At 39.4% G+C, this 27,395-nt stretch overlaps 3 protein-coding genes across 4 annotated transcripts; 1 reads left to right on the top strand and 2 right to left on the bottom strand.

Annotated features, from left to right (window-relative positions):
- Positions 1-1,948: 1,948 nt before the first annotated feature.
- LOC127166987 (synaptogyrin-1) lies at positions 1,949-7,008 on the bottom strand. 2 transcript variants are annotated; one of them, XM_051112730.1, is made up of 4 exons: positions 6,695-7,008; positions 3,283-3,520; positions 2,935-3,080; positions 1,949-2,242 (listed from the first exon to the last, which is right to left on the bottom strand). In XM_051112730.1, the coding sequence occupies exons 1-4, from the start codon at positions 6,806-6,808 to the stop codon at positions 2,021-2,023; spliced, it is 720 nt and encodes a 239-aa protein (XP_050968687.1). In that variant the 5' UTR covers positions 6,809-7,008; the 3' UTR covers positions 1,949-2,020. The 2 variants fall into 2 exon arrangements, with proteins under 2 accessions (XP_050968687.1, XP_050968688.1); XM_051112731.1 differs by having other exon boundaries at positions 2,104-2,852.
- A 1,403-nt stretch (positions 7,009-8,411) lies between these two features.
- On the top strand, positions 8,412-11,280 carry ift27 (intraflagellar transport 27 homolog (Chlamydomonas)). The gene is made up of 7 exons (XM_051112733.1): positions 8,412-8,548; positions 9,233-9,312; positions 9,951-10,010; positions 10,100-10,159; positions 10,242-10,359; positions 10,826-10,935; positions 11,027-11,280. The coding sequence occupies exons 1-7, from the start codon at positions 8,515-8,517 to the stop codon at positions 11,123-11,125; spliced, it is 561 nt and encodes a 186-aa protein (XP_050968690.1). The 5' UTR covers positions 8,412-8,514; the 3' UTR covers positions 11,126-11,280.
- A 1,012-nt stretch (positions 11,281-12,292) lies between these two features.
- Positions 12,293-25,069, bottom strand: cacng2b (calcium channel, voltage-dependent, gamma subunit 2b). Its single transcript, XM_051112729.1, has 4 exons — positions 23,166-25,069; positions 15,453-15,536; positions 13,720-13,860; positions 12,293-13,341 (listed from the first exon to the last, which is right to left on the bottom strand). The coding sequence occupies exons 1-4, from the start codon at positions 23,374-23,376 to the stop codon at positions 12,800-12,802; spliced, it is 978 nt and encodes a 325-aa protein (XP_050968686.1). The 5' UTR covers positions 23,377-25,069; the 3' UTR covers positions 12,293-12,799.
- Positions 25,070-27,395: the final 2,326 nt, after the last annotated feature.

Below are 27,395 nucleotides of genomic sequence, written 5' to 3' on the forward strand. Positions count from 1 at the left end.
TGTGAATGTTAGCAAAACGTTCCTAGAACGTACTTCTGTAGCTGGGAACATGGCAAATGAATCAGGAGTATAAATGCCATACATGAAACTTCTATTATTGTTCATGAACATTTATTTAGATGTATATCGATTTACATACAGCGGGTATATTGGCATGAACAGTTTTTCTGTTTTGACACAATTCAACAAATCCATAGTGGAAACAACTGACATACGAACTGTGTGTCTTCAGTACCTGAAAGTTAGCGGTGTTTTACAGTAAACACAGAACTCAACAGCTCTTATGAATATACTGTACGAGAATTTCTTCACAAATGCAGCTGATGTCATGTTTGAAAACGCTTAATCATCCCTTCATCCAACACACTTCACCAAGATAGCGGATGGCGTCCGTTTTGTGTTTGTTCATCAGAGCTCATATTTTAGTCGTTTTTATGAACACCGTTTAATTGTCATTTCATTGAGGTACACACACACACACCGCACAGAACATCTGAAAATATAACATAAGATTCAACACGAAATCAAAGCCAGCTCAGTTTACTTCCTTCAAACGAGTCCCTTGTCTAGTAAATAATTCGTCATTCTAGATAATAGTAAGTTTTTCCGCATAATTCTATCAGAATGGAATAACTCTTTTCCACCACTCAAACAACTTTCCTGTTCAGTGACGTCATCGATCCCTCGTGTTTGTGTGAACGCAGCCACAGCCTCACCATCCAGTCAGTTAAGTACAAATGCAATACTTTCCTTTCATTAAAATTTTGGAAGTAAAACAAGTTTGGCATTTCACGTCGATTCTATCGGTCTGCTGTATGAACGCAGGCGCTCAATCACAGACAGTGTCAGCTCATCTGCTGGAGCTGAAGGCAAACCGGTTTATGATCAGTGAAACTCCCTCCACACACCTGCACAAGACTCAAGAAAACAGCTGCAGCGCTGATAAAGGCCTGTAGAATATTCTGGAAAACAATGAAAAACTGAAGCGTCTGGAATATTTGGTCAAACCTTCTGCTGCAGCATCAGCTCTAAAAAAATCTGCTCTCACACTCTTATAAACACAGGTTCCAAAAGGGTTTTCACAGCGACGCAATAAAATAACCGTTTTGGTTCCCTAAAGAATCAAGCTTTTCATTTTTTTCTTGTTTCTAGTCAGAATATCTAAAAGTCTTAAATTAAGATGCATTTGCTAGATAAGCAAAACAACATTAGATATTTAGTCTTGTTTCCAGGGGGACAAAACTAAATTAAGTTAATTCTGATTATAAGAAGACTAAATAGCTAATGTTATTTTGCCTATCTAGCAAATGCATCTTCATATATTTTGACTAGAAACAAGACACAAATAGTAAGAATAATAAAGTAAAACAATATATAAATTAAATAAAATATTTTTTCCAGTAATACTAACAGAATGTTAGTATTGTTCAGAGTTATCTGGTCTTTAATAAATGCTAGCACAAAACATGATTTATCCATTGTTCCTAAAAGTGTCATCTAATGTATTTTAAATGTTCCATCTTGTTTCAGAATGTTCAGAGAACATTCAACATGACAACCCAGATAGCACACGTACTCAGAGATGTCTGTTTGACGTCTGCATTTACATCTGCAAGACGTAGTTTGCTCATCTGCAGTACGTCTATTGGACGTTTCCTATCAGATGTCAAATAGACGTCTATTAGATGTCTTTAAAATACTGACTTTAAGTCAGTGATCAGTTCTTAAAAGCACTTTTTTATAGTGTTAAAAACATTTGAATGAACTAAAGAATGTTTTTTCAACTATAAAGGACTTTTCATTCAATGGGAAGATGCCATGGATGTTAAAGGTTCTTCATGGAACCATCAATGTCGGTAAAGAACCTTTATTTTTAAGAGTGTGAGCACATTAATGTTGAGGTGCAACTTTTTCAATACACATCAGTCCATCTGTGTAGCACGGACAGTTTTACAGAATATTCTACCGCTCGTCAGAATGGTGTACGGCGGGTCAGTTGGTGCCGTGACCCTGCTGTGGTTCAGTACTCCTGCCGCTGGTACCCCGCCGGCCCGTCAAACACGCTGTCTCCGTTCTGCTGGTAGGATCCGGTTCCTCCTGGACTCTCCAGGGCGTCTCCAGCGCTGTAGGAGCTGTACGGCACGGCGCCGGCGTCCTGGCTGGGGTCGGTGTAGTCCTGAGAGAACAGGGCCGAATCCGCACCCAGTTTATACCTCTGATACGCCAGGAAGGCCTGAGCGGCCTGGATGATGCAGGTTCGGATAAAGGAGGTTTTTAACATGGGGATGATGGATTAGGGTTCAATAGAGCAATAAAAAAAGAGAATTTGGGGAAGGATGAGGAAAGGAAATATGATATGAGGAAAAGAGAGAAAGATCAGATTCAGTTTGATTAGTCAGAAAATCTACAGGTTATAGTAACGACGTGATCATCAGCACACATCAGCATTACTTCTGACTTGAATATCCTGTTTGACTTGGAAATAAGCTACATTATGGAAACTAAATGGGCTGTGAATGTTGTTTCACTAACACACTTCTGCCAAAGATCAATACTATAACTTTCCTCAGTGCAGAGCAGATCTGAATCTGTGCTCAAGTTCTGATGGCTGAAAACATGCAAGCATCAGTAAAGATCTCAGCTACATGTAAGTTAATTCAGCATCTCAGTTCTCATTCTGAGTCTTTAATGAGCGTCTGAGATGGACTCATTCTTCAGGATGACTCACACACACTCGGAGGGAACGTGTTTATTCATGTGTGTGTGTGAGGTTGCTGGGTAAAGAGTTCCTCATACTCCTCTTCAAAACACACCCGTTTGAGTCTCTCCAGAGAGACCAGCGTAAGCGCTCCCTGAAACACACGCCAACACACCTCAAATCATCAACACAGCTCCAGCACAACACTCGTGTGTTTAATTACAGCAGGTACAGACCCAGGTGAAGATGGAGAAGAAGGAGAAGGTGATGGCGGCCCGTGCCGCGTCTCCGCCCGCCCGCAGCGGGTTGTCCTCCGGTTTCGCCACCTGCCACTGATTTGCCAAGAAACAGAAGCCCACGAACCAAACGAAGGACCAGAACGCTGGAACAGACACATTACAGTCACTGGAAAATGAGTTTTTCAAACTTGTATGTTACAGTATGTTTTACAAGAAAATACTATTTCAGATTTTCTACTTCAAAATGTAGTGTTTAACATTTCAAAACGGTTTATACAACCCACAATATACAATATACAAGTTTTGTACAAACATGAGTATTACAGGTCATGTGTGAAGATCTACCTGACGCGCCCACGTCGGCCAGCACGGCTTTCTTGCGGTCTTTGACGCTGCTGATCTGCGGGAAATAGGCGTCTAAAGCCAGGAAGACCACGCAGCACATGAAGGCCAGCGAGCCCATGCCGACCGCGTAGTTACAGGCGTTCTGGTTCCGGTTAAAGATGCAGAACTGCTCGACCTCATCAGGCCTGTTGATGTAGCCCTCGTTAGCGATACAGCCGAAGATCACCAGCGAGAAGAGCTGAGGACAACAGAACACACCGATCACAATTACAAACTCTTCACATGAGTGTTATTTATTCATTAGTCATGCTGTTATTTCTGTTTCTGACAGTTACAGGATGTTTTCAATGAACTCTTGAAGTCAGAATCTAATTGAAACTACAGAAGCAATTGAAAACTCTTGGCATCATTAAATGATCAAAATGTGTTGCGGTTTAATATAAATAGAAATATAGAAACAAGCTTAAAGCAAGTGAAACGGTTTGTCAAAAACGGAAACACACAGGTGTTAAAGACTAAGCAGAAATACACCCAACTTCCTTTTTTCACTTTTAAGAAACCAAGTGTGCTGAGCGTCATAGTGTGAATCTCACTGCGGTCAGACGGTGTGAACTAACGACTAACTACTGGAGTAATGAGCAAGCAGAACGGTTGTGTGATGATGTTTTACAACAATTCAAAACACAAGAGTATAATAATATTCAATAACTTCTCAACAACATTTTAGACTGTTTTTGCTCTACCAAAAAAAGTCCAAAGTCACCGCACAACCACTGCAACACAAGTTGTTTAGTTTCTGAATGAATCCTTGTTGTTGAATGAGTCAAGTAAACAAATGATTCAATGACTTCAGTTATTTTGTTGCTAAATGAATCAGTGTTGCAGAACAAATTGAATGAATAAATGATTCAGTGATTTATTCACAAAGGCAGTCAGTTGTTTCAGTTTGAGTTAGTAATGTGGAACACAATGGTTGAATGAATGATTCAGTGACTCATTCATAAAAACAGTCAATTATTTTGTTTTTAAAAACGAACCTGTGTTGTTGAATGAATTCAATTGAATGATTCAATACTATTTATACAGTCACATATTGCCACCTACTGGTATAACTATGCAACTTGTAGAAAGAGTCTGTGTACAATCTCCACTAAATGTACTGACAGTCTGCCTGGAACAATCAAAGTCCCAGTGCTGTCAGACTGTTATATCAACACTCCCAGCTGACCAATCAGATTCGAGAACTGGAACTAATTGCTGAATAAATATTATCTTTCTACGAGATGTCTTCACTAATGTATAATTCATGCACTCATTAGCAGCCGTTCACACTGGACTTGTTCTCTTCTATTGTGTTTTTCATCATCGTCTCGTGTCACAACCGTTACAGGACGGCATGTTAAGTTAAAAGCACAAGACGTCGCATTTTGCGCTGTCCGGCAGGTCTGAACACAAGATCCGTCCTGTGTGAACGAGCCTCAGGTCCTGCTCTGATGAGATGAGATGGTTGGATGGACAGACGAGCAGAAGAACGGAGATATTTATAGACACTGGGACTCTCTGCTCTGGCAGGAATGGAAAAGAACAAGCTAATTACATCACAAACACAAGCATAAATTATGTACAAAACAACAACATTCAGCTTCTGAACGTGTTCTGCACTTTAAAACATACTGATAAGTCTGTACTGCTCATTACATTTCTAATACGACTGAATAGTCAACAGTAGGGCTGCACAATTAATCGAATTTCTAATCGTGATTACAATTACGGATGCCACAATTATGTAATCGTTCAAAGGCACAATTACAAAAAAAAAAAAACACTTACATTATTCTGCTTTCTTCAGATGTGTGTGTGTGTGTGTGTGTCAGAGAGAGTGTGTATTTTTTTATATTTAAAGAAGAAACTATATATACAAATGTGGCATGCAGTTGCTTCAAAAAATGGTATAAAGCTATTCAAAACATCATTCAATTTAAATTGTGATAATTGTAATTAATAATCGCAATTAGAATTTCAAGGGAATAATCGACAATTATGATTTTTGTCATAACCGTGCAGCCCTAGTCAATAGTCATTTTTTAAAGCTAGTGTTACAATTACACCCAACCACCAAACCTCATCAGTATTCATATGGTGTCAATACAGATTGTTTCAAAGCAGCTTCACAGTAATAAACAGGAAACTACATACAAACTTCACCAAATATGAGACAAATACAAATATTTCCAAAAGACAATAATCAGCTCAAAAGTCAATAAAAACATACTATAAATATGAAAAGACAGTCTGTGAAATCTGTCATGCATGGTGACTTTTAACCTACAGATAAAACAGATGATCTGTAAAACAAAATGATCTGAATATTTTAAAATATCACTTTTTATTCTACTGAGCATGTGCAGAATTTATGTCATCACTCATAACTTGAGTGTGACTGATAAAAAAAACAAAACAAAACGTCCAACTGAACTCTAACAGACAGGATTTGGACTCTGGATATGGTTGTGTGTGTGTGTGTGTGTTTGATGATGCTGTTGTGTTAGTAATGGATGCAACTGCATATGTTACAGCATTTATCATGTTATTCAGTTCAGTCAGAGTCAGCAGCATCATGTACACACACACATTCATTATATATGAGGTGGAGCAGATCAATATAGGGATCAATCCATATAATTTAGCAACAAAACAGTGTGTTTTTGCTGACATGATGGTCAGATGCAATAAGTTCATGTTAATATGTTTACATGTTGTGCATGATAACTGGATGCTGCCAGTTGGTGAGAGAAACAGAGAATCACTGTACTGTAAAAAAAGCAGTAACCTGCAAGTCTCATTTCTACCTTATAAAACAAATAAAATTTAGTTCTGACGGTATAAATTAGTGTATTTAGGTTGATTCAACAATACTTGGCCTAAATAATAATTTCGACTTGAATAAAACCAGATACATTAGATGTTAGGTTAACATTTTCAATGTACAGAAGGACTAGTCAGTTGAGTTCACATGTGTTGGGGTCAGTTAAGGTTTTGTGTCAGTTTGTCAGATGTTGAGAAGATCTAAACACCAAATGATTTCCAACACAGACCAATTAACGTCACACAGTGAATCTCCATTAACACACACACACACACACACACAAATTTGCACATCACGCAGTTTCCATTGACGTATATTGTTGTTGTACTAAGCTAATGATATTTTCTGTCCTCTGAAGCGCCACACAAACCCTTTCTAACACCTAACTAGTTGCGCTTGAATGCAATAGCATGCATTTAAATCAAAAGCATCATTTAGCGCATGCACTGCTCCGGTGCGCGACTGCTGTGTCGCTCGCAGCATCAGATGTGTTTCAGCTGCCTGTGCTGTCTCTCACACACTCATGATAACGCTAACGGTACGTACCCAGGACACGATCCGGAGGCCTGTGTGCGGCTGCTGGATGAACGTGAGCGGGTCGAAGGCTCCACCGGCTCTGCCCGCGCCGTACGCGCCGCTGCCCTGCTGCATCCCGTCCATCAGCCGCCCGCGCGCTCCCGCAGCCGCCGCGCTCCCGATGACACTGGCTAATCAACACTAATCACAGACAGAAGCTAATTACAGCTCTCTGTCTGTCGGTCGGTCTGTCTCTGTGTCTGTCGGTGTGTGTGAATGTCTCCGCTGATTCTCGCCCTCACGGCTTCGAACGCGCGCTCTGGAGAGGAGGAGAGACCGTCGGGAGCGCGCGCTGGCGTGTGCGGCGCGTACTCGTGAGGGTTCGAGATTCAAACTTTGAAGGATCGATACAGATGCAGCGAACACATCGACAAATTTACGGTGTAACGACGCGCTACATTCGTATTTGCGCATATATTCTATCCGTTTCTTAGAGAGCGACGTTGTTCTTTTTTATTTTACTGAGTACTAAACATATTGCATATAGAACAGTAGATTTAATCAAACATATCAGGAGTATATCTATATAAAATAGGGCTGTCAAACGATTAATCGCATCCAAAATAAACGTTTTTGTTTACATAATATATGTGTGTGTACTGTGTATATGTATTATGCATATACAAATACACACACGTGCATGTACATAGGCTACTACAGAAAAATGTTGTTTATATATTAAATATATTTTTATATATAAATTATATGAATATACATATACATGTAAATATTTTCAGAATATATACTGTGTGTGTGTGTGTGTGTGTGTTTATATATACATAATAAATATACACAGTACACACACACACACACACACACATATTATGTAAACAAAAACTTTATTTTGGATGTGATTAATCACGATTAATTGTTTGACAGCACTAGAAACATATACATAATTACAAAAACGTTGCACACATTCACATTAATCAGCTGCAAAGTTGTCATTGCTTTTTTTTTACTTTTGGATATTGCTCTCAAATATTTTTGTTTAATGTCAATCAATTAAATCAATCAATTCAAATGCATTTTCATTCCGTTTAACTTAATGAGTTGTATTTCTTCTTAATCTACTTCTAATCCTTACATTTTAATTCCAAATTTATTTATTTAAACTGTTCATTCATTTATTTTTCAAAGTTAAGTTTACACGTAAAATGATTTTTCAAAGCTGCATGTAAAACAAAGATTATTGCAGTATGTTTTACAAGGAAAAAAAAATCATTTTTTCTTCTTCAGAATTCCACGTTTAATTCAGTGCCGTTTCTTTATAATTGCTTCTACATCACTTTTCCTTTATTACGGTAAAATCATCAGGCATATGCTCTTTGAGTGCGTACAATGCTGTTTTATAGGTTTGTTTGTTTGGATTAAACCAGATCTCTTTTCTGTGTGACTCATCGCCATCCATTGAGCTGTTTAATCTTTTAACAACACTCGTGTTAAATAACAGCGGTTTAAACTCACTCACTCAGTAATTCTTACATAAATGATTATGAGGGAATAAAGTTATTTTTAGCAGCGCGTGTGAAGCGTGGCCTCTAGTGGTGGATTTCAAAACCGTTACGTTAACGTCAGAGTGACGTGCGTCTTTAGCGTCAAGCCGTTCAGCCAATTGCAGAGTTCAGATTACTAGCGTAAAGCGTTTAGACCAATAGCAGCGCGTTATTCAGTTGCTTAGCGACGCTTTAGGCTCAGGTTGCCGTGGCGGAAGGAAGAAACGGTTGCGGGATAATCTACACACGTTCAGTTTTATATGTAATCGATTAATTATTATTCAGCTCTGCCTAATGGTGAAATTAAGAGCCAGATGTGTGGTCGTGGGTAAGAGCGCGTTCGTTCGCATGTGTGTGCGCGCAGAATGCTGATGTGAATGATTATATGATCTGATACGAAGTATCATACAGTCTAACGAGTGACATGTAACAGAATGACATCATTTAGTTACAAAATAAATGTAACTGTAAGCTGTTACAGTTACTGAGAAACAGTGTGTAGTTAAAGAACGATGACAAAGGGGGGTAACATCTGAATATTTTTACACACATGCACACATTTTACTTTCATAATAATAATAATTATTCATTAACTGTTTAATTTCCTATTTGGGTTTTTAAATCTGTAATTAATCTCGGAGCGATTTTAAAGTAAAAATAGGTGTTGAAGTATGATTTTGTCTGTGCTTTAAAATTAAATTATTATAATCTTAGTTCAAGTGATGAAGGATTCTGAAAGTCTGACAGTAAATCAGTGTTGAGTGCTACTGTAAGGTGAACCCTGCCTGCCTATTAACATTTGGAAACATTAGACATTTAGAGAAGTATTCAGAAAGTAATTAAATGTGGTCAGTTGAAATGTAACTATATTTTTTTAATCAATTAATAGTAATTGAAATAGTTACACTAGTTATTACATTTAAAACAGGCTAACTTGTGATCTGTAACCTATTATGTTTCCAAAGTACCTTCCCAACACTGTATGAGTGTGTGTGTGTGTGTGTGTGTCCAGGAGATGCGGCGGTGGGGAAGAGCTCACTGTGTCAGATGTTCCGCAGTGATGGCGCTGTCTTTCAGAAGAACTACACCATGGTAAGAACAGCACACAACATCAGTCAATAGAGGTACTGAGATGAACTGAATAGAAATGATTGGAGCATTAGAGCAGGAGTTTGCAAACTGGGACCCGGGGACCCAAAGGGGCCTGCAAGAGAGTAACATTAGGACAATGGAAAAGCTTGGACAAAAACAGAGAAAACATTTAATAAATATAAAAATAAATAATAATAATATTTAACTAAATAAATAAAATTAAAATTAAAATAAAAATTAATTAAAATAATAAATATTTGATAATAAAAAATACATCTGTCAGTACAGTACTACAGTCAGTAGAAAATAATAATGTTAATAATTTTCTAAAATAATAATATAATGTAATAGAAACTTTTTCACTGTATAAATTGGGTCTTTATGCATGAAAATATACAGCTGCCTTGTCAGTAAACTAAAATATTAAAAATGCCTGCATTACAGTGAGAGAGAAACATCTCTCAGAAATACATCTATTTCATTACTTGCAGCAAACAAACAGGCAGACAGAGAGATGGACAGGTGTGGATCACAGCACATCGACCACTGAATGAGCCCATCATCAGCATCAAACCCTTTAATGATGCAGATGACTGATCGATTGATTTGATCAGAAATGAACTGTGTGTGTTTTGCAGAATGTTGGTGTGGAGCTGCTGGAGAAATCAGTGTCCATCCCAGATACCACTGATGCTGTGGTACACACACACACACACTCTCATCATACCTGTTATTGATTGATCAGTACATTGATTGATTAATTGACTGTGTGTTTTGTGTCTCTCAGGAGCTCTACATCTATGACTCAGCCGGACGGGAGCCGTTCGCAGACACCTGTGAGAACATGGTGAGGGTAATAAAACAGCCTGAATACAGTCAGTGTGACCCTGATGTGTGTCTAATGATGTGTGTGTGTGTGTGTGTGTCAGTGGAATCAGCCGTCGGTCATGTGTGTGGTGTTTGACATCACCAGCGAAGCCTCGTTCACCAGCTGCAGCCGCTGGCTCGACAGGGTCAGATCACACTGCAACGGGCTGCAGGTGCCAGGTCAGAGGTCATGGACACACACTCATACACACTCACATGCACAAGTGCCACCAGCATTAACCACCACTAAAAATAATTTACAGAAATCAAATAAAAATTGATCTAAAATATTAGGTGAAAAACATAAACAACTTAGACAAATTAGAAATGTTAAGATTTGTACATTTTAACAAAATGACTAAAGTTAAACTGAAAATATAAAAATAAAAGCTAATTCAAAATATAAAAAATTCTAATAGTATATAAATGATGCTAAAATAATTCTGTGCATCTCATTATCATATTTTTATCATGTTTTGTTGATTTTATCAAACTGATTTTGTGTCATTTGATCAAATGGCTTCAGTGTTTTAACCAGAAAAACTTCTAAAATCCATCATTGATAATACTCACTGCTGTTTCATACTGATGATGATGACATTCAGGAAGTGGCGGTGGTAGTGATGTCAGTTGTGTTTGTGTTCAGGTGTGCTGGTGGGGAATAAGTCTGACCTGTCGTCCAGGAGGGAGGTGGAGGCCGACGCCGCTCAGTCGTGGGCTCAGAGTCACGGGCTGGAGTATCACGAGACGTCCGCTGTGAGCCAAATCACCCGCATCTTCATCATCATCATCGCTATCTCTCACTGTCTGCACATGTGAACTGAATCTGTGTGTTTGTGTTTTGCAGAAGGAGATCGGACAGTATGAAGCTCCGTTCGTGAGTCTGGCTCGAACGTTTCACTCGCTCTATCAGGATCAGATTCAGATCATCCAGAGTCTCGTTTAACCTCGTCAGCGCTCGACTGGACAATCAGTCATAAGTGTTTTGTACTGTACATTTCAGTGTGTGTTTGTCTTCTGTGGTCTGAACTCAATGAAATAAAACTCGTCCTCTAAACTCTGCCAAACATGCTTATGTCTGTGTGTGTTACAGTTAACATGTTATACATTGATCTTGAGTCATCTGTGACCCCAGACCACAAAAACCAGGCATAAGGGTCAGTTTTTTGAAATTGAGATTTATACATCATCTGAAAGCTGAATAAATACGTTTTCAGATGATGTAAAGTTTATCCTATCCTTTGTTAGAATAGGACAATATTTGGTCGAGATACAACCATTTGAAAATCTGGAATCTGAGGGTGCAAAAAAAAAATCTAAATATTGAGAAAATCGCTGTTAAAGTTGTCCAAAATGAAGTTCTCAGCAATGCATATTACTAATCAAAAATTACGTTTTGCTATATTTACAGTTGGAAATTTACAAAATATCTTCAAGGAACATGATCTTAATATCCTAATGATTTTTGGCATTAAAATTTTTTTTTATAATTTTAACCCATTCAATGTATTGTTGGCTATTGCTACAAATATACCTGTGCAACTGAAGACTGGTCACAGGGTCACATTTTAGTTATAAGTTAGTAATTTCATGATATGGTGTGTTGCATAATTACATTCTGAGTACATATGTTTTTAACATATAACATTTTAACATAATAAAGATGTTTTTGTTCTTCATTAGGTCAGGGACAGACTGTCTGCTTGAGTGGACGAAAAGACAAATCTTGCAAACCATTGACATCAACAAGGCATCAAAACAATCATTTGTTGTGAGAGAAATAACACAATAAATCACACACATACGTCTACACACAAACACACATACACACACACACACCGTTTTTATGAATTGTGTAAATACAAATTTGTGTCCTGATATGTCACAAAACACACACACACACACACTGTGTGTGATTATGTGACGGCCAGCAGAGGGAGTCAGAGTTCGATCTCTGTGTCGATATTTGTGCTGAAGCAGATGTGAGTCTGTGATGCTTGAGTGGGATTAGTTGGTCTTATCTGGTCTAGTCTAGCGACTTGAGAGTTTTTTAAGATTGTTTGAGAGAACACATGCAAATGAGTCGACATGAATCCAGCTCTTATTACCCATGATGATTTTATTGACTTCTGATTTGCTCTTTTATTCTTTTTTTGTCTTCTTGAATCAAGAAGTCTATGTGTGGTTTATTAACAGATGTTCATATATTCATGTATGTATCTTTTCTCATATTTATATATATAGTCATGTATCATTAATACGTTTATAATGACATATAAACCGCGGCCGGTTTGTGGGATCGTTTTCTCTTCCCTGGGTTCACAGCGGCCACGAAGGTTCACAGTATTTATGTGCAACAAAATGAAATGAACATGAAGAAAAGAGATTTCAAGAGCTCTCAGTCTAAACGCCGTCGAGCCTTCGCTCTCTCGTCAGCTCTGATTCATCACGTGATTGAAAACTTGTTAGTTTATGGAAGATAAGAAAATCATGCATTTCACGTTTCTTTTTTGGACTTCGACATGTAAACTGGTCATCATCATCATCATCATTAGTGTTAGAAATGAGTCCGCCCGCGAGTGGAGCGACGCTCCTCCTCACCCGTAGGGGTCGCCGTCTCTCATACAGGCGTGGTGCGGCGGTTGGCGTCCTTCGAGTCTTTCTGGATGCAGTTGTGCACCTGTAGGAAGTCCGGCTCTCTCTCGGAGTTGTACATCGGAGGCGTCCCGTGCGGAGTCTTCAGCGTGTCCCCGCCGCCGCGGCCGAGGGTGTACATGGAGATATCAGTGGACGGCAGCGCTCCGAACGCCTTCAGTCCCACGGGCGAGGCGTCGCGCGAGTGCGACGGGTCGGTGGAGCGGCTGGAGGAGCGCGAGCGGCGCCGGTAACGGTAGCGGTAGCTGGGGATTCTGGTGATGGCGGATCCCTGCAGATAGTCTCCGCCGCCGCCTCCCGTCCGCGCCCGAGCCACGCGTAACTCCCGATGGCGGTCGATGAACATGTGAACGGCCAGAACGCCCACCATCTCCGCCATGATGAAGGACAGCGCGCCGAAATAAAAGCTCCAGCCGTACGAGTAGCTGTTCTTCTTCGAGTCGCTCTTGGACGGGTCGCCCGCGTTGGCTGATATGTACACGATTATCCCGATGATGTTACTCAGACCTGAGGATCGACACACACGGAACATCAGTCACACGCGTGTGTGTTCAACATCAGAGCTGAAGAAATAGATGATTCCACACTCAATCATGGCCTCATCTTACTACGCCTTTGTTTCATTGTTTGTTTTGAACATTTGAACAAAAATTACATATTGTGCCTTTACAGAACAGACGCCACTGGATCACTACAAAAGTTTTCCACTCTAAGGTTCTTTAGGTACAGCATGTGAAAAAAGAGCTGGTTTACATAATGATTTCATTCACATTGAGCTCAAAATGACCAAATTACTTTCTTAGATTTCTGGAGAGCTGCGCGACCGAAGCGAAATGGAATTAAGTGAATTGGCTGTGATACTTAAAGCTCGTGATGCGCGCTCACCCGCAGATACGAAGAAGATTCCTGCGCTGAGGATGATGTTGTGTCGAGTCTTGTAGAACTCGCTGGCGGCGACACAGAGGCCGCCCATGAACAGCAGGATGACACTGAGGATGGGGAAAATACTGGAGGCCCGAACCGCACCTGAAACACACACATCACGTTATGAGACGCCGGACGTCTGGAGAGAAAGTGTGTTCTGACCAGGATCTGCCCTCTAACAGTCAATCAAAGGCCATCAGCCAATCAGATTAGAGCTTGACGTGGGCGCGTTTCTCATGCGATCAGGCGTTGAGTCTTTAGGACAGGCTTATTAAAACATTGACACTATTAAAACATTTTTCTTAACTAAAATAAAATATAAATATCTGATGAAAAACTGAAGGAAAATTAGACCTTGACAACTACCTGAAACAGGTTTAAATCAAAGCAAAAAAATAAAAACAAACAAAAACTAAAACAGAAATAAAGTAAAAAATTAAAAAACAAAAAAACAAAAAAAACAATCATAAAATAAATTAACCAACAAATTACAAAAGCACATAAAAATGACTAAAATGTACATGAAATTAAAATGATAATTATAAATATAATAATAAAAGTGAATTCAAATGTTAATAAAATTAATAAATTGATAAAAAATTATAACAGTATATAAAAAATGGTAAAATAACACACTGGCCACAAACTAAAACAAAATTATTTCAAATAAAGCTACAATTAAATATTTGAATGTTAAAAAAAAATAAAAGCACATAACAAAATGACTAAAACCGAAAAAATGAGTTAAAAGTATTCAAATTTTTCATATGTATACAAATACTACAGTAAAATAGAAATAGCACAAATAACTAACATAATAGACACTTTGATGCACTCAGTGGGAGGAAACGATAAACGCACACACACTCGTACATGACCTTCATCGGTGCATCTGACTGACACACATACTCGTCTCTCCTCTCCTGTGTGAAGTCGTTCGTCTCTAAACTCTCTCCAGTTTCTCTGCTCAGCGTTTCTGTGTGTTAAACTGCTGATTCCAGAAACAAACTTCAGAAACAGACTCGATCTCTTTCTGATTCATGATAATGTTTGTCTTCTGTTCAGTTCATCTGCCTCTTCTCGGCTCAGTTCCTTCATCATCATCATCATCATCATCACACACTCGACTGTCCGGATTATGTGTCCTTATTATGTGACTCTGACCTCTAATCAAGAGAAGTATAGTGTCTGTGTGTGTGTGTGTGTCATAATGATTGATTGACTGATGACATCACGGCATGAGGTCACCACTTCCTGTCAGTCACATGACATCACTCAGAGCCCATCGATCGGTCAGTTCAGCAACACAGAAGTGATGAATGACTGACAGGAGCTCATCACAATCTTCACAGTCTCTTCATTCTAAACATGCAAAGTGCAAAGTGTAGTGTGTGCTTTACAGAACAAGCGCGTGTGTGTGTGTGTGTGTGTGTGTGTGAATATTACAGCATCTCTGTCTCTTTCATTCTGCATGGATGAGGAGGAGAGGATGAAGAGCGCAGGGCATTTCAGAGTTTTGACCCATATAAACTGCAGTGAAATATTTATAGAAATAAGTGACCTAATTAAAGACTTTAAAGAGCAGCAGCAGCTCTGAGCAGCAAACCATCATGCTCTCTCTCTCTCTCTCTTTCTCACACAATCTTCATCTCACCATCATCATCATCACACACACATGCACATGTTTGACTTACGCAGGAAATACTCTGACGCGTCGGCTTCATAGTCGGCATCTTCAGGAAAGTGATCGATGTGTTTACACATGCCTTTAAAATTACCTGAGAAACAGACAGAGACAGAGACATTAGTGAAGCAACCAGTTGTTCAGCAATTATTTCTATTTCTGCATGTATGAGCTTAGAAAAACCATCATGTTTAACAGCTGAATTCTCAGTCTAGAACTAAACTACCCATAATACTCACATCCACCAATCAGAGAAGATGCAGTTACCATGGAAACATAAATTATGGCAAAAGAGCTCAATAATGACCTTAATGAAATATTCTGAATGACATCATCCGGTCCCTCTGCACTCTCCAGCTACTTCAGTAAGACTTTTGATCAAATAAATTGATACCTTCATCAAAGAGGCTTTAAATTAAAAAATCAGAAGTGACAGTAAAGACATTTATAATGTTTTAAATAAATGCTGTTCTTTTGAACTTTCTATTCATCTGTGAATCCTGAAAAATAAAATGCATCACAAAAAATTCCACAGAAATATTGTGCAGCACAACTGTTTTCAACATTAATAATAATCAGAAATTAAGAGCAGCAAATCAGCATATTAGAATGATTTCTGAAGGATCATGTGACACTGAATGATGCTGAAAATTCAACTTTGGTCACAGAAATACATTTTAACAGATATTCACAGAAAGCAGCTGTTTTATTTTTATATTTATTATTATTATTATTATTTTATTTATTTATTTAATTTTTAAAAAACTTTACTGTATTTTTAACCAAAACGTTAAAAAGTCTTACAAGTCTTAACCAGATGTGGTTTCTTACTTCATATTACAGTCAAGCAAAACACTTAAAACTAAAAATATCATATTAAAATATTATAATATATATATATATATATATATATACATATTTAAAAAGTATTTATAAAAAAAAATCAAAAATAAAAAATAAAAATATATAAAATATTATTTCTCTAAAAGGTGGGGCAGGCCAGCTTTATCATTCTCCCTTCAGCCCTAAACAATGGCCGTTTCGCAAACGGAAAGCTGCATCCTCCCTAGGTCGCATTTGTAGGCTGCATACGTCATAAAGAAGATCTTATTTAATTATATTAACAGTTAGAAATTTGACCATTATTCTTAGTGAAGCATAAATTGTTGTGATATGCTTATGACTCACGAATGTAATGTTCAATTAACTGAAATAAACCAGGCTTGATGACGTATGCAGCCTGCAAATGTGACCTCCGGAGGATGCAGCCTTTACTAAATAGTATGTGAGATTACAATAAGTGTGTCCCAAAGCATAGTATGCTGAAAAGAGTATGCCAAAAGTCACCGGATGGTCTACTACTTCAGGTCGATTTTTGAAGTGTGGATTCGTGCACACTCCAATGGCTAATATTGCCCACAGTCCATTGCGCTTTGGCAAAGGTTTCGGTCCAGGACTCCAAATAAAACCCATTAAAAAACTACAAACATGGCGGATGTGCGCGGCCGGCGGTTAGGTAGAGAAGTTTAGAAAAAAGGTTTTAAGTTAAACCCAATAATCAACATTTAACCTGAAAAAATATTTATTTAATGTTATCTGTGTAATATTTCATCTGCAACAGCAACATGAACTTTTAGAAACATCCGTTTGGTCGTTAACTTTTAAATGCATCATTACGCAGAAAATACGAGCAGACTTGAAAATACGTGCTACTTCTTTTCTCTCCAATATGGTAGAAAGAAAGAAATTAAATTAAATGTGACCCTGGACCACAAAACCAGTCTTAAGTCGCTGGGGAATATTTGTAGTAATAGGCAAAAATACATTGTATGGGTCAAAATGATTGATTTTTGTTTTATGCCAAAAATCATTAGGATATTAAGTAAAGATCATGTTCCATGAAGATATTTTGTAAAATTCCTACTTTACATATATCAAAACTTAATTTTTGATTAGTAATATGCAATGTTAAGAACTTTATTTGGACAACTTTAAAGGTGATTTTCTAAATATTTTAATTGTTTTGCACCCTCAGGTTCCAGATTTTCAAATAGTTGTATCTCGACCAAATATTGTTCTATGCAAACCATACATCAATGGAAAGCTTATTTATTCAGCTTTCAGATGATGTATAAATCTCAATTTGGAAAAATTGACCCTTATGACTGGTTTTGTGGTCCAGGCTCACAAATGTGGAGGATGTTAACTGTGACAAAATGATTGACAGGTCAGTTTACTGTGACAGGGTAAAGACGCAGTTGTGTGACGTGATAGTTTGTCCCAAAGCTTGCCTTCTCTTCTACTACACACTCAGAAGTGTGCACTTTTTCTGCTTTAAGGGCATAGTATATGTAAGCACATTGGGACACAGCAAATGAGTGTTGTTTCTGATGATTGTGAGCGCTGAACCTGCAGCTGACCTCTGACCCCTGACCTCTGACCCCTGTCACATGATCTCTCTTCCCCTGTAGGATGACTGTGCTTCTCTGTACAGACTCTCTCTCTCCCTCTGCTGCTGCTGTACGCATGTATGTTGCATAACTGCATTACATAATTCACTGTTCTCCACACGTGAGTGTGTGTCAGTGATTAGGAGTGTGTCTAACAGGATTACCCTTATTCCACTGATCTCTGAGATGGGCTCACCCTCACACACACACACACACACACACACACACACACACATGCACGCAAACGTCACTAATGACTGCAGGATGAAGGAGCCTGTTTGCCTCATGGCTTTAGTGCTGTGACATCATCGCCATCATCATCATCAGATACACAAACATTGTGAACATTCTCAGCATTTGTAAGGAATCACACACACACACACACACACACACACACACACACACACTCCATGGCCCTGTGTGCTACGCTGTGGACTGTCATCACCTTTCAGCGGGTGTGAAATGTTCTCAGTGGAGCTGGAAACGTCTCAGTACCCGTCTGTCTGTCTGTCTGTCTCACACTAATAAACACAGCCTCACCTGTCCAGATGGAAAGTCTAACTGACTGTAATAATTATATGAGAGTCTGAGGGGAAACACACACACACACACACACACACACACACATATTGATCTCTAGTATCCTGTAACTGTGAAACATCTTCAGCTCACAGACTCTTTTTTTCTTCTGACATAAATGTGGTCAGACTCATTTTAATCTGCTCTCACAGGAACAGGAGGAGTTCTTACAGACCCAGAAACACAGAACAGATCAAATGAAGAGCAGCACTACATCACACACATATGTGACTGTCTGATGACTGAGCTACGTGAATTAACGGTTTACAACATTCTGATATTACAACTGTGACAACTGATCGATAAAATCAATTATGAAAATATTTGACAGGAAAACCACCAGTCATGTCATATTACAGCACTGAATGAAGCATTTCTGTGGACAAAAGGCACCAGTAAATCAGCAGAGGACACTGACTGAACTGATGCAGGAAAAGAGAATGCATCATATTGAAGTCAACATTAAAAAAAATTCACTCTATATATTTTTTAAATGCATGTTACAGACCTTTTTTTGTGAATAATTGATTCATGCATGAGTTTCATTTTTTTCCTCATACTTTGTAATAAAATGCAATGTCATTCTTCTCTCTAGTGACATATGCAGGACTTCTCCAATCATTTAATGCTCTTAAACTCTGCTCCTGCAAGCTCACACTTATCTGAGAGCCACGCCCACATCTCAACAGCCAATCAGCAACCAATGCTCGGATGCTTGTCACAATACAGCAGAAAAGATCTGCTGCTACTTACGTTGTATCTTTAAAAAAGAAGTCAACTTCCAGAACAAAAACTTACAGATAATGTACTCACCCCCTTGTCATCCAAGATGTTCATGTCTTTCTTTCTTCAGTTGTAAAGAGGAAAACATTTCAGCATTTTTCTCCATATAATGGACTGATATGGTGCCCCAATTTTAAACTTCCAAAATGCAGTTTAAATGCGGCTTCAAACGATCACAAATGTGGTTGTAAACGATCCCAGCCGAGGAAGAAGGGTCTTATCTAGCGAAACCATTGTTGTTCTGGAAGTGGACTTCTCCTTTAAACACACAGTTTAACTGAGGTATTAATCTTGTCTGTAAATGTTACAGATTGAAGTATTTCCATTTTTAATAAATTCTCATCTTGTATTTGTATTTATTATTTCTAAAGCACATTTCAATACAACCGAGGTTGCTTGCATCTTGAATCTGATGTTCAAACAAGTATGATGATGCTTTTAATTTATTTTCATTATATTGAACTATCACAGATGTGTAACCAAAGGCATTTGTCACGATGTCATTGTTTTCACACCAGTGTGATTCTCCTGTGATGATGCCGGTAATCACCTGTTTGGATGTTAGTAGGTGATAACAGGAGTTTTTTCATTGTGCAATAACCTACACAATAGAGTAGCTTTCTTTCTTTCTTTTTTTTAACTTTTAACTTTTTTAAAATTAAACCAAAGAGAGCTAGTTTCTACAGCTCAACTGGTTAAACTAGGCTGAACTAGATCTGATTGAAAGACCTGATTTTACACCATCAGACAGTATCTACAGCAACCAGAATAAGAGCCGACCCTGAGGGGTCAAAGGTTAAAAGCTTTATCTGTAAATGAAACCATGCTGAGATGAAACCATCCTGATCTCAGACCTGCTGACAGACAGACGAGCACAGAGCAGAGCAGCACATGGATCTGATGTCATTCTAATGAAATGATTCTTCTGCTGTAACTCACTGCTTGTCATGAGCGTTTCCAGATCCTGCTGCTTTTAAAAGCTCCTGAATCCTAGAAGCTGATTGGCTGGTTCTCTCGCTCATTTACAATCAGGCAGAATTACATGCAGATGATTCAAACTCAGTCACTATTGCAACAACACATCATTTACAGAGTCAACAGCTGCCAGGATATATAATTCCTCATGTAAAACTTTAATGTTTTCAAAAGGAGCCTCTTCTGCTTACCAATGATTGTAATATTATTACAGTTTAAAACAGCTGTTTTCTAAGTGAATATCTGTTAAAATGTAATTGATTTCTGTGATCAAAGCTGAATTTTCAGCATCATTACTCCAGTCTCCAGTGTCACATGATCCTTCAGAAATCATTCTAATGTGCTGATTATTATCAACGTTGAAAACAGTTGTGCTGCACAATATTTCTGTTGAACTCCGTGAAACATGAATAGAACGTTCAAATGAACAGCATTTTTTTGAAATAGGAATCTTCTGTAACATTATAAATGTCACTTTTTATCTTACTGACCCCAAGTGCGAAACTGCTCTTCAGAGTTTCATCCATGTATCATCTATTCAGAAAACATTACAGAGTAACCATAAATCTAAACCAGACTTTGTGCTAATATAAAAGATTAAATCCTGTCCACACGAGACTACAGAGGATGTCAGATGGTCCAGTGAGATCACAGAGGTCACAGAGGTCACAGGTGACCGCTGTGTCTGGACGGTGACATAACAGGCCATCAAACGCCGCTGTCTCCTGTTCCTCCTGCCCTCCGGACAGACCATTGATCCTCCCTCCATACAAGTGCCACAAAAATAGTCATCAGGAAGTGACATGCACGACAGAACATGAAAATTAGCAGCTGATGAATTTGTGTGCACTTACAGATGGACGCTGGATCATATTTTAGAGTTCGGTTTGTCTGATCGTCACCTGTACGTGAATGAGGCGATCACACAGGGTTCACGTTAGGCCGGGCTTCACTAAAGACACACAGCAACAACTAAAACAAAGGGAAATCCTGATGCCGACTGCAGCTGCGTAACTCTGTTATTAACATCACTGCTCTACAGCCATCAGTGTGGAAATAAACCCATGAATTATTCACTGCATCATTTCTGCTCGATCGGTTTCGCACATTAAATAAAGTGTTATTTAGATTGGTATTTGAAGAACTAAATATAAAGGCAGAGGATGCACGGCCACAGAGAGTCACCGAACTCCTTCATTAATACATTCCCTCAGACTAACCATTCTGGAGATACTCCATAACCTAAATATCAGTCAGGAATTAACGAGAGGCACTGAAGTCAGGCCTCACTGGATGAATTGATCAGCCGTTAGCGTCAGATTCATCATATATCACAGCTGTTTAGCTGAAGTCATATAAACTGCTGACTGGAGCACAAATCACTTTGTTCTCAATGCGTCTCCAGATCACTTCAGTGAGGAAATTCAAAGCATTAAGACTTTATTGTAAAAACTACAAAAAAAGACTATATAGTAACATGTGCTTTTCTGTGAACAGGATTTTTGTTTTTATGGATTTTAACATGACAAAATGTGTTAAACAGGCAAATACTGTGTTCTTACTGCCAAAAAATCTTACTTAAATACTTAAAAACTGCGTAATGGCTCAGCCACAGTCCGTTCACAAACTTGACCCAAAAATGAAAATGTGCTGAAAATGTGCTCACTGTCAGGTCATCCAAGATTAGAATGAGTTTCTTCATCAGATTTGTGAAAATGAGTCATTCCATCACTGTCTCACCAGTGTGAATGGGTGCCGTCAGAATGAGAGTTGATAACAACATCACAATAATCCACAGGTAATCCACACCACTCCAGTCCATCAGTTCACATCTTGAGAAGACAAAAGCTGAAACAAATCCATCATTAAGACATTTTTAATTCATAATAATGAAAAAGTCCATCTCCTGTTGTCTCTCACATCAAAATCCAGCCACATATTTGTTTAGAGCTGTTTTTGATTGTTTTGGCTTGTAAACGGTGCTTGATCTGTGCAGATTTCTCTCCTGATTCAGACCAGACCACTTTTTCACCGGAGGAAGCGTTATTATGGATTATGGACTTGGAATTTTATTTAAACATGTCTTAATGATGGATTTGTTTCAGCTTTTGTCTTCTCAAGATGTGAACTGATGGACTGGAGTGGTGTGGATTACCTGTGGATTATTGTGATGTTTTTATCAGCTGTTTGGACTCTCATTCTGACGGCACCCATTCACTGCAGAGGATCCGTTGGTGAGACGCTGATGGAATGACACATTTCTACGAATCCGACGAAGAAACAAACTCGTCCTAATCTCGGATGGCCTGAGGGTGAACACATTTACAGCACATTTTCTTTTTTTGGGTCAACTATCGCTTTAATACAATCCTGCAGGAGTTCAGTCTGTGGGGAAACAAAGCTGATTTGATACGATCGGGGTCAGACCGAATCTGACCTGAACAAAACTAAACTATAAACTCATGCAGCTTCATCCTGCTGCTCCTGAGAGTCACAGTCAGCTGTCACTCACATATGCGTTTTTGGACGTGAGTGTGAACACTACGTCATGGTCATTTTTTCCATGGAATACAAAAATACAGTTTTGAACAATCTTTATGCAGCTCTTCATAGTGATGGCGACGGAGAAAGACAATAAAAGCATCACAAATGTAGTCCATCTGACTTGTGCGCTTCACTCTTAAAAATAAAGGGCACAATCTTAGTGAGCCATTTATTTTCTTAGAGTGTTTCCATGGGACCTTTATTTTAAATATAAAGTCTTCTGGATATTTTCAATGAATAATGGCTTAAATTTGGATCCGTTCTTCACTGTATGATTTTGGAACACAGCGCACGAGTCATATGTGATGCTTTGATCGTCACTATGAACTACGAAGAGTTGCATGAACGTTCTTCAGAAGTTCTCCGTCGAACGTTCTCCTCGGAGCTCCTACCTTCCAGGCAGCAGGTCCTCCACAGGCCGGAATGGGTCATCACCTCCTCGTTCTTCTTGCTGGTCTCGTTCTCGTTACTAGTCTTTATTTTGCAGACCCCGCGCGAGTACAGCCAGTAGTCCGTTCCCACCGCGATGGTCATCAGGCTGAAGGCGGCGAAGGCGCCCACCGTGGTCAGGAGCATCTGCACTCCGCGCTCAAACACGCCCATGTTGCCGCATTCTACGAAAGGGGAGCCCCCTTTCCTCTTGATGTATAGGAAATAAATATTTGTAGATTTAAGGGGACAAAGCAAGAAAGAAACGCGGGGCCCGAGAGAGCGAGGGCCCTCGAGGGTTTGCGAATCGAACGAGAAGGAAGACAAACGGCAGGCCGCTTCTACCTGCACCTACATACTAATGCAACTCATTAGTCTGATTATGATGGACTTGAGTGACACTCCAGACGTTAAACGGGAAACGGAACGTGCTGGCAGAAGATAAATTCATCTTCACTCAATCTGGCCTGTTCTCGATCTAATGGCATGAGAGAGAGACTGAAGGCTCCTGGTGAAAATGTGAATCCTTCACGTTCCCGAACCGCTGCCGGTCGAGCAGTCGCATCCATGAATCTAATATTCCAACAATGGATTCGGGCGAGTGATTAAAACCGATGCGTTGAAATCAAGAACAGTTTGGGGTGAAAAGCGTTCAGGGTTGCGACGCGTCAATGAAATCAATCCATCCTTGCCACTATCAAAGAAACGGGCGGATAAAGAAAAAAAAATGAAACGTAAAATCACTCGCTTGCCTTTTTCCTAAAATTCTGGTCTCCAGTTTCCATAGGTGGCCTTTATTCCGTCGAATGCTTCGTGCGTAAAAGCGCAAGCGAGCATCACGCGATGGGAATCCGCTCGGAGGAAGCGACGCTCCACAGCAGCCCTGCTGTTCTCCTGTCCGCCGAAGCGCTCACATCACACCCGGTGCCCGATCCGCAGCCCACCCGCGCCATCAACCACACGTACAAGTGAAAAAAAAAAACCGAATCACGACGGATGAACAAAACCCCCTCACCGAACGGACGAGCGCTGCTCCTCTCACGGACGCCGGAGCAAAGCGAACATCTGATTACATTCCGTCTTTCTGCTCGGTGTCGGGTTCCAGCAGATGGAGGTTCTCGTCTGTCTGTCCTCCTGTCTGTCTGTCCGTCTGTCTGTCTGCGGTGCCGCTTGTTGCTGCGAGACTCTTCAGTCGCGCTTTAATTTGGCGTCAGGAACCTCGCGCTTCTTCAGCATTCCTCGAAGAATAATTCTAGCGCGATGCGGATGTTATTCCTCCAGATGCGTGAGGAACATGTTCAACATCTGGAGCTGAAGGCCCGGAGAGTCTCATCTCAGTCTCTAAAAACTCAAATCTGAGCAGAATTTGGGGTTAGGTCACATTTTCGGTTTCACTTCATTGAAACTATATAAATCTGAGCTCTGGCCGGTGATATTTTGCAGCACCGGAGGAGCGGTTCACCTTAGACTGATGGATGTTCTGCAGCTGGTGCTGAAGCTGGACGGATTCTGCTGTTACCAAGGCGACTGTCTCCCTCTTGCGATGGATTCAGCATTGGAGATGTTTGAGCATTACAGCACCCGACCATTAACCTTCGTTTACATGTCAGCGGCAGCGCAGCCCTTCACGCATAATGCTCACGACAGCCGCGCACTGTAATCACTGCATTACTGCTCAGATCGTCTCAGTGAGGTCGGGATGAGACAGCAGGAGCCACTCAGGCAGATTAGCCTTTCTTTTTTTTTTTTTTTTTTTTTTTTTTTTTTTAACAGACAGCGCTGTTCCAGAGCAGAGCAGAGGACACACTTTACATTCAGGACGGCGAGCGCGCCGGAGCAGCAGCCAGTGCGGCACAGAGAGCGAGAGATCAAGAAGATTTATGAATTTAGAATACAATGCGGTGACGTCACGCGAAGGCAGCCTCGCGATTGGCTGCGGCTCTGGCCGATGGTGCTGCAGTTGATGTGTCTGTGCTCCTCATGTCTCCATGTCTCACATCACACACACACACACACACACACCATCAGACTGAACACAAGCAAAGCAAAACACCACAGGCACGTTCACGTCACTTACACAAGCAGAAAAATGAAGGAGAATATGGAAATCAAATTTGTCACATTTTTTTTAAATAAAATGCATTAAGAGAGAGAGAGAGAGAGAAAAACAATTTAAGTAAATAATGCACTAAAAGGTAAAAGTTCAACACTTCATTTATGGTCACATGCTCTGAGAACACATATGTGACCGCGGACCACAAAAACAGTCGTAAGTGTCAATTTTTCGAAATTCAGATGTATACATCAACTGAAAGCTGAATAAATAAGCGTTCCATTGATGTATTTGTTAGGACAATATTTGGCTGAGAAATCTGGAATCTGGGGGTGCAAAAAATATTTTGATATATTTATGGTAGGAAAAATATTTCATGGAGAATGATTTTCACATTTCACATTTCACTTTTAAAATGTAGTAGCAAAACACTCATACAGGCTCAAATCAATTCTTTCTTCATGACACTAGCAAAGTTTTTCACCCAATACTTATAAAACAATGATCTAAAAAACACTGATAACAGTAACATTACACAATGTTTGCTTTTGTAAAGTTTCTTTACTTACTCTACTGTTCAGAAATGAGATAAACCAGAGAAAAAAGACAGAAAATCTTCTTTTGGGGACATGATGTCCTTGTTTGTGAAAACATAATATACAAATGTGACTCTGGATCACAAAACCAGACGTCATTTTATAATCAACTGAAAGCTGAATAAATAAGCTTTCCATTGATTTATGTTTGTTAGGAGAGGACCGTATTTGGCCAAGATACAACTATTTGAAAATCTGGAATCAAAATATTGAGAAAATCACCTTTAAAATTGTCCAAATGAAGTTCTTAGCAATGCATATTACTAATCAAAGAACAGTTTTTGTTTTGATATATTTCTGGTAGGAAATTTACGAAATATCTTCATGGAGCAAGATCTTTACTTAATATCCTAATGATTTTTGACATAAAAGAAAAATCGATAATTTTGACCCATACAGTTTTGGCTATTGCTACAAATATACCCGTGCTACTTAAATGTAACACAAATACGCAGTCAGTTTTCTGTTCGAGTTAGAGATTGTATTTATAATCACTAATTAGATTAGTAAATGTGTGTGTGTTTGAGTGGCTCAATCAGAGTATCTGGCAGCTCTCACATGCTGCTTTATTTGCTCGTTCTGTCATCAAACACACAATTCACAGCAGCCATTAGACAGATTACAGCAACTGAGCAAACACCTGTCTGTCTGTCTGTGTTTGTGTCTGTCTGCTTTTTCCTCTCAGCATCACTGATAATTCACCATCAGTGTCACGTCTGTCTTTCGGTCAGTGTGTGAGTGTGTGTATGAGAGCGTCTGTGCTCAAACCTGAAGCGTAAATGGAGCATTTTGAGGTGTTCCTGCAGCTCAAACAGCACATTGGCAACCCTAAACTCAAGGTTTGATTCTCAGAGAATGCATGAACTGATCAGATGTGGATAAAACATTCTGATAAATGCACAAATGAAAATGATGCTGTGATATTCCACACACACATGCACACCGTGTTCCACAGCAGTCAGCTGAACATGTGAGCGCAGGTGTGTGTGAGTTTGACTGGAGCAGACAGGAGGCTGCAGATGTGCTGACTGTCCAGTTTCCATGGGAACATCTTCATCTGCGCAGCACTCGTTCATTCATGTGTCAGAGCGTGTTCATGTGTGTGTCCTTCACTCCTGCACCCGTCTGCATGCGTGTGCGTGACTAAACAGCCTTCATGAATCAACAGTCAAGACTTAATCAAGTTTGCAGAACACTAAACAAGCAGAATATCTGAACCTGCCTTATAACATTAAATCTAATATTAAAGACACCTTACACACTGTCTGACTCTGCACGCCTTGTGTTGTGTGTTCTCTTGCCATTGCATTGAGAAGAATATAAATGAATATTATTCTTTTGCATTCTGCAGATGTCATACACGTCTGGAGTCAAATGAGAGCAAGTAAATGAAGACAGAAGGATTAGTTTTGGAAGAGAATCACCTTGAATCTTAGATGCATCTTTAGACCGTTAGTTCAGCTGTTTCCAAATCAAGAACGACTCCTAATTCACTAATAAATGAATGAATGTGGAAAAGACACAGCAATAACTGCACAGTAAGC

This window comes from Labeo rohita, chromosome 6, assembly GCF_022985175.1.
Source record: "Labeo rohita strain BAU-BD-2019 chromosome 6, IGBB_LRoh.1.0, whole genome shotgun sequence".
NCBI classification, from domain to species: Eukaryota; Metazoa; Chordata; class Actinopteri; order Cypriniformes; family Cyprinidae; genus Labeo; species Labeo rohita.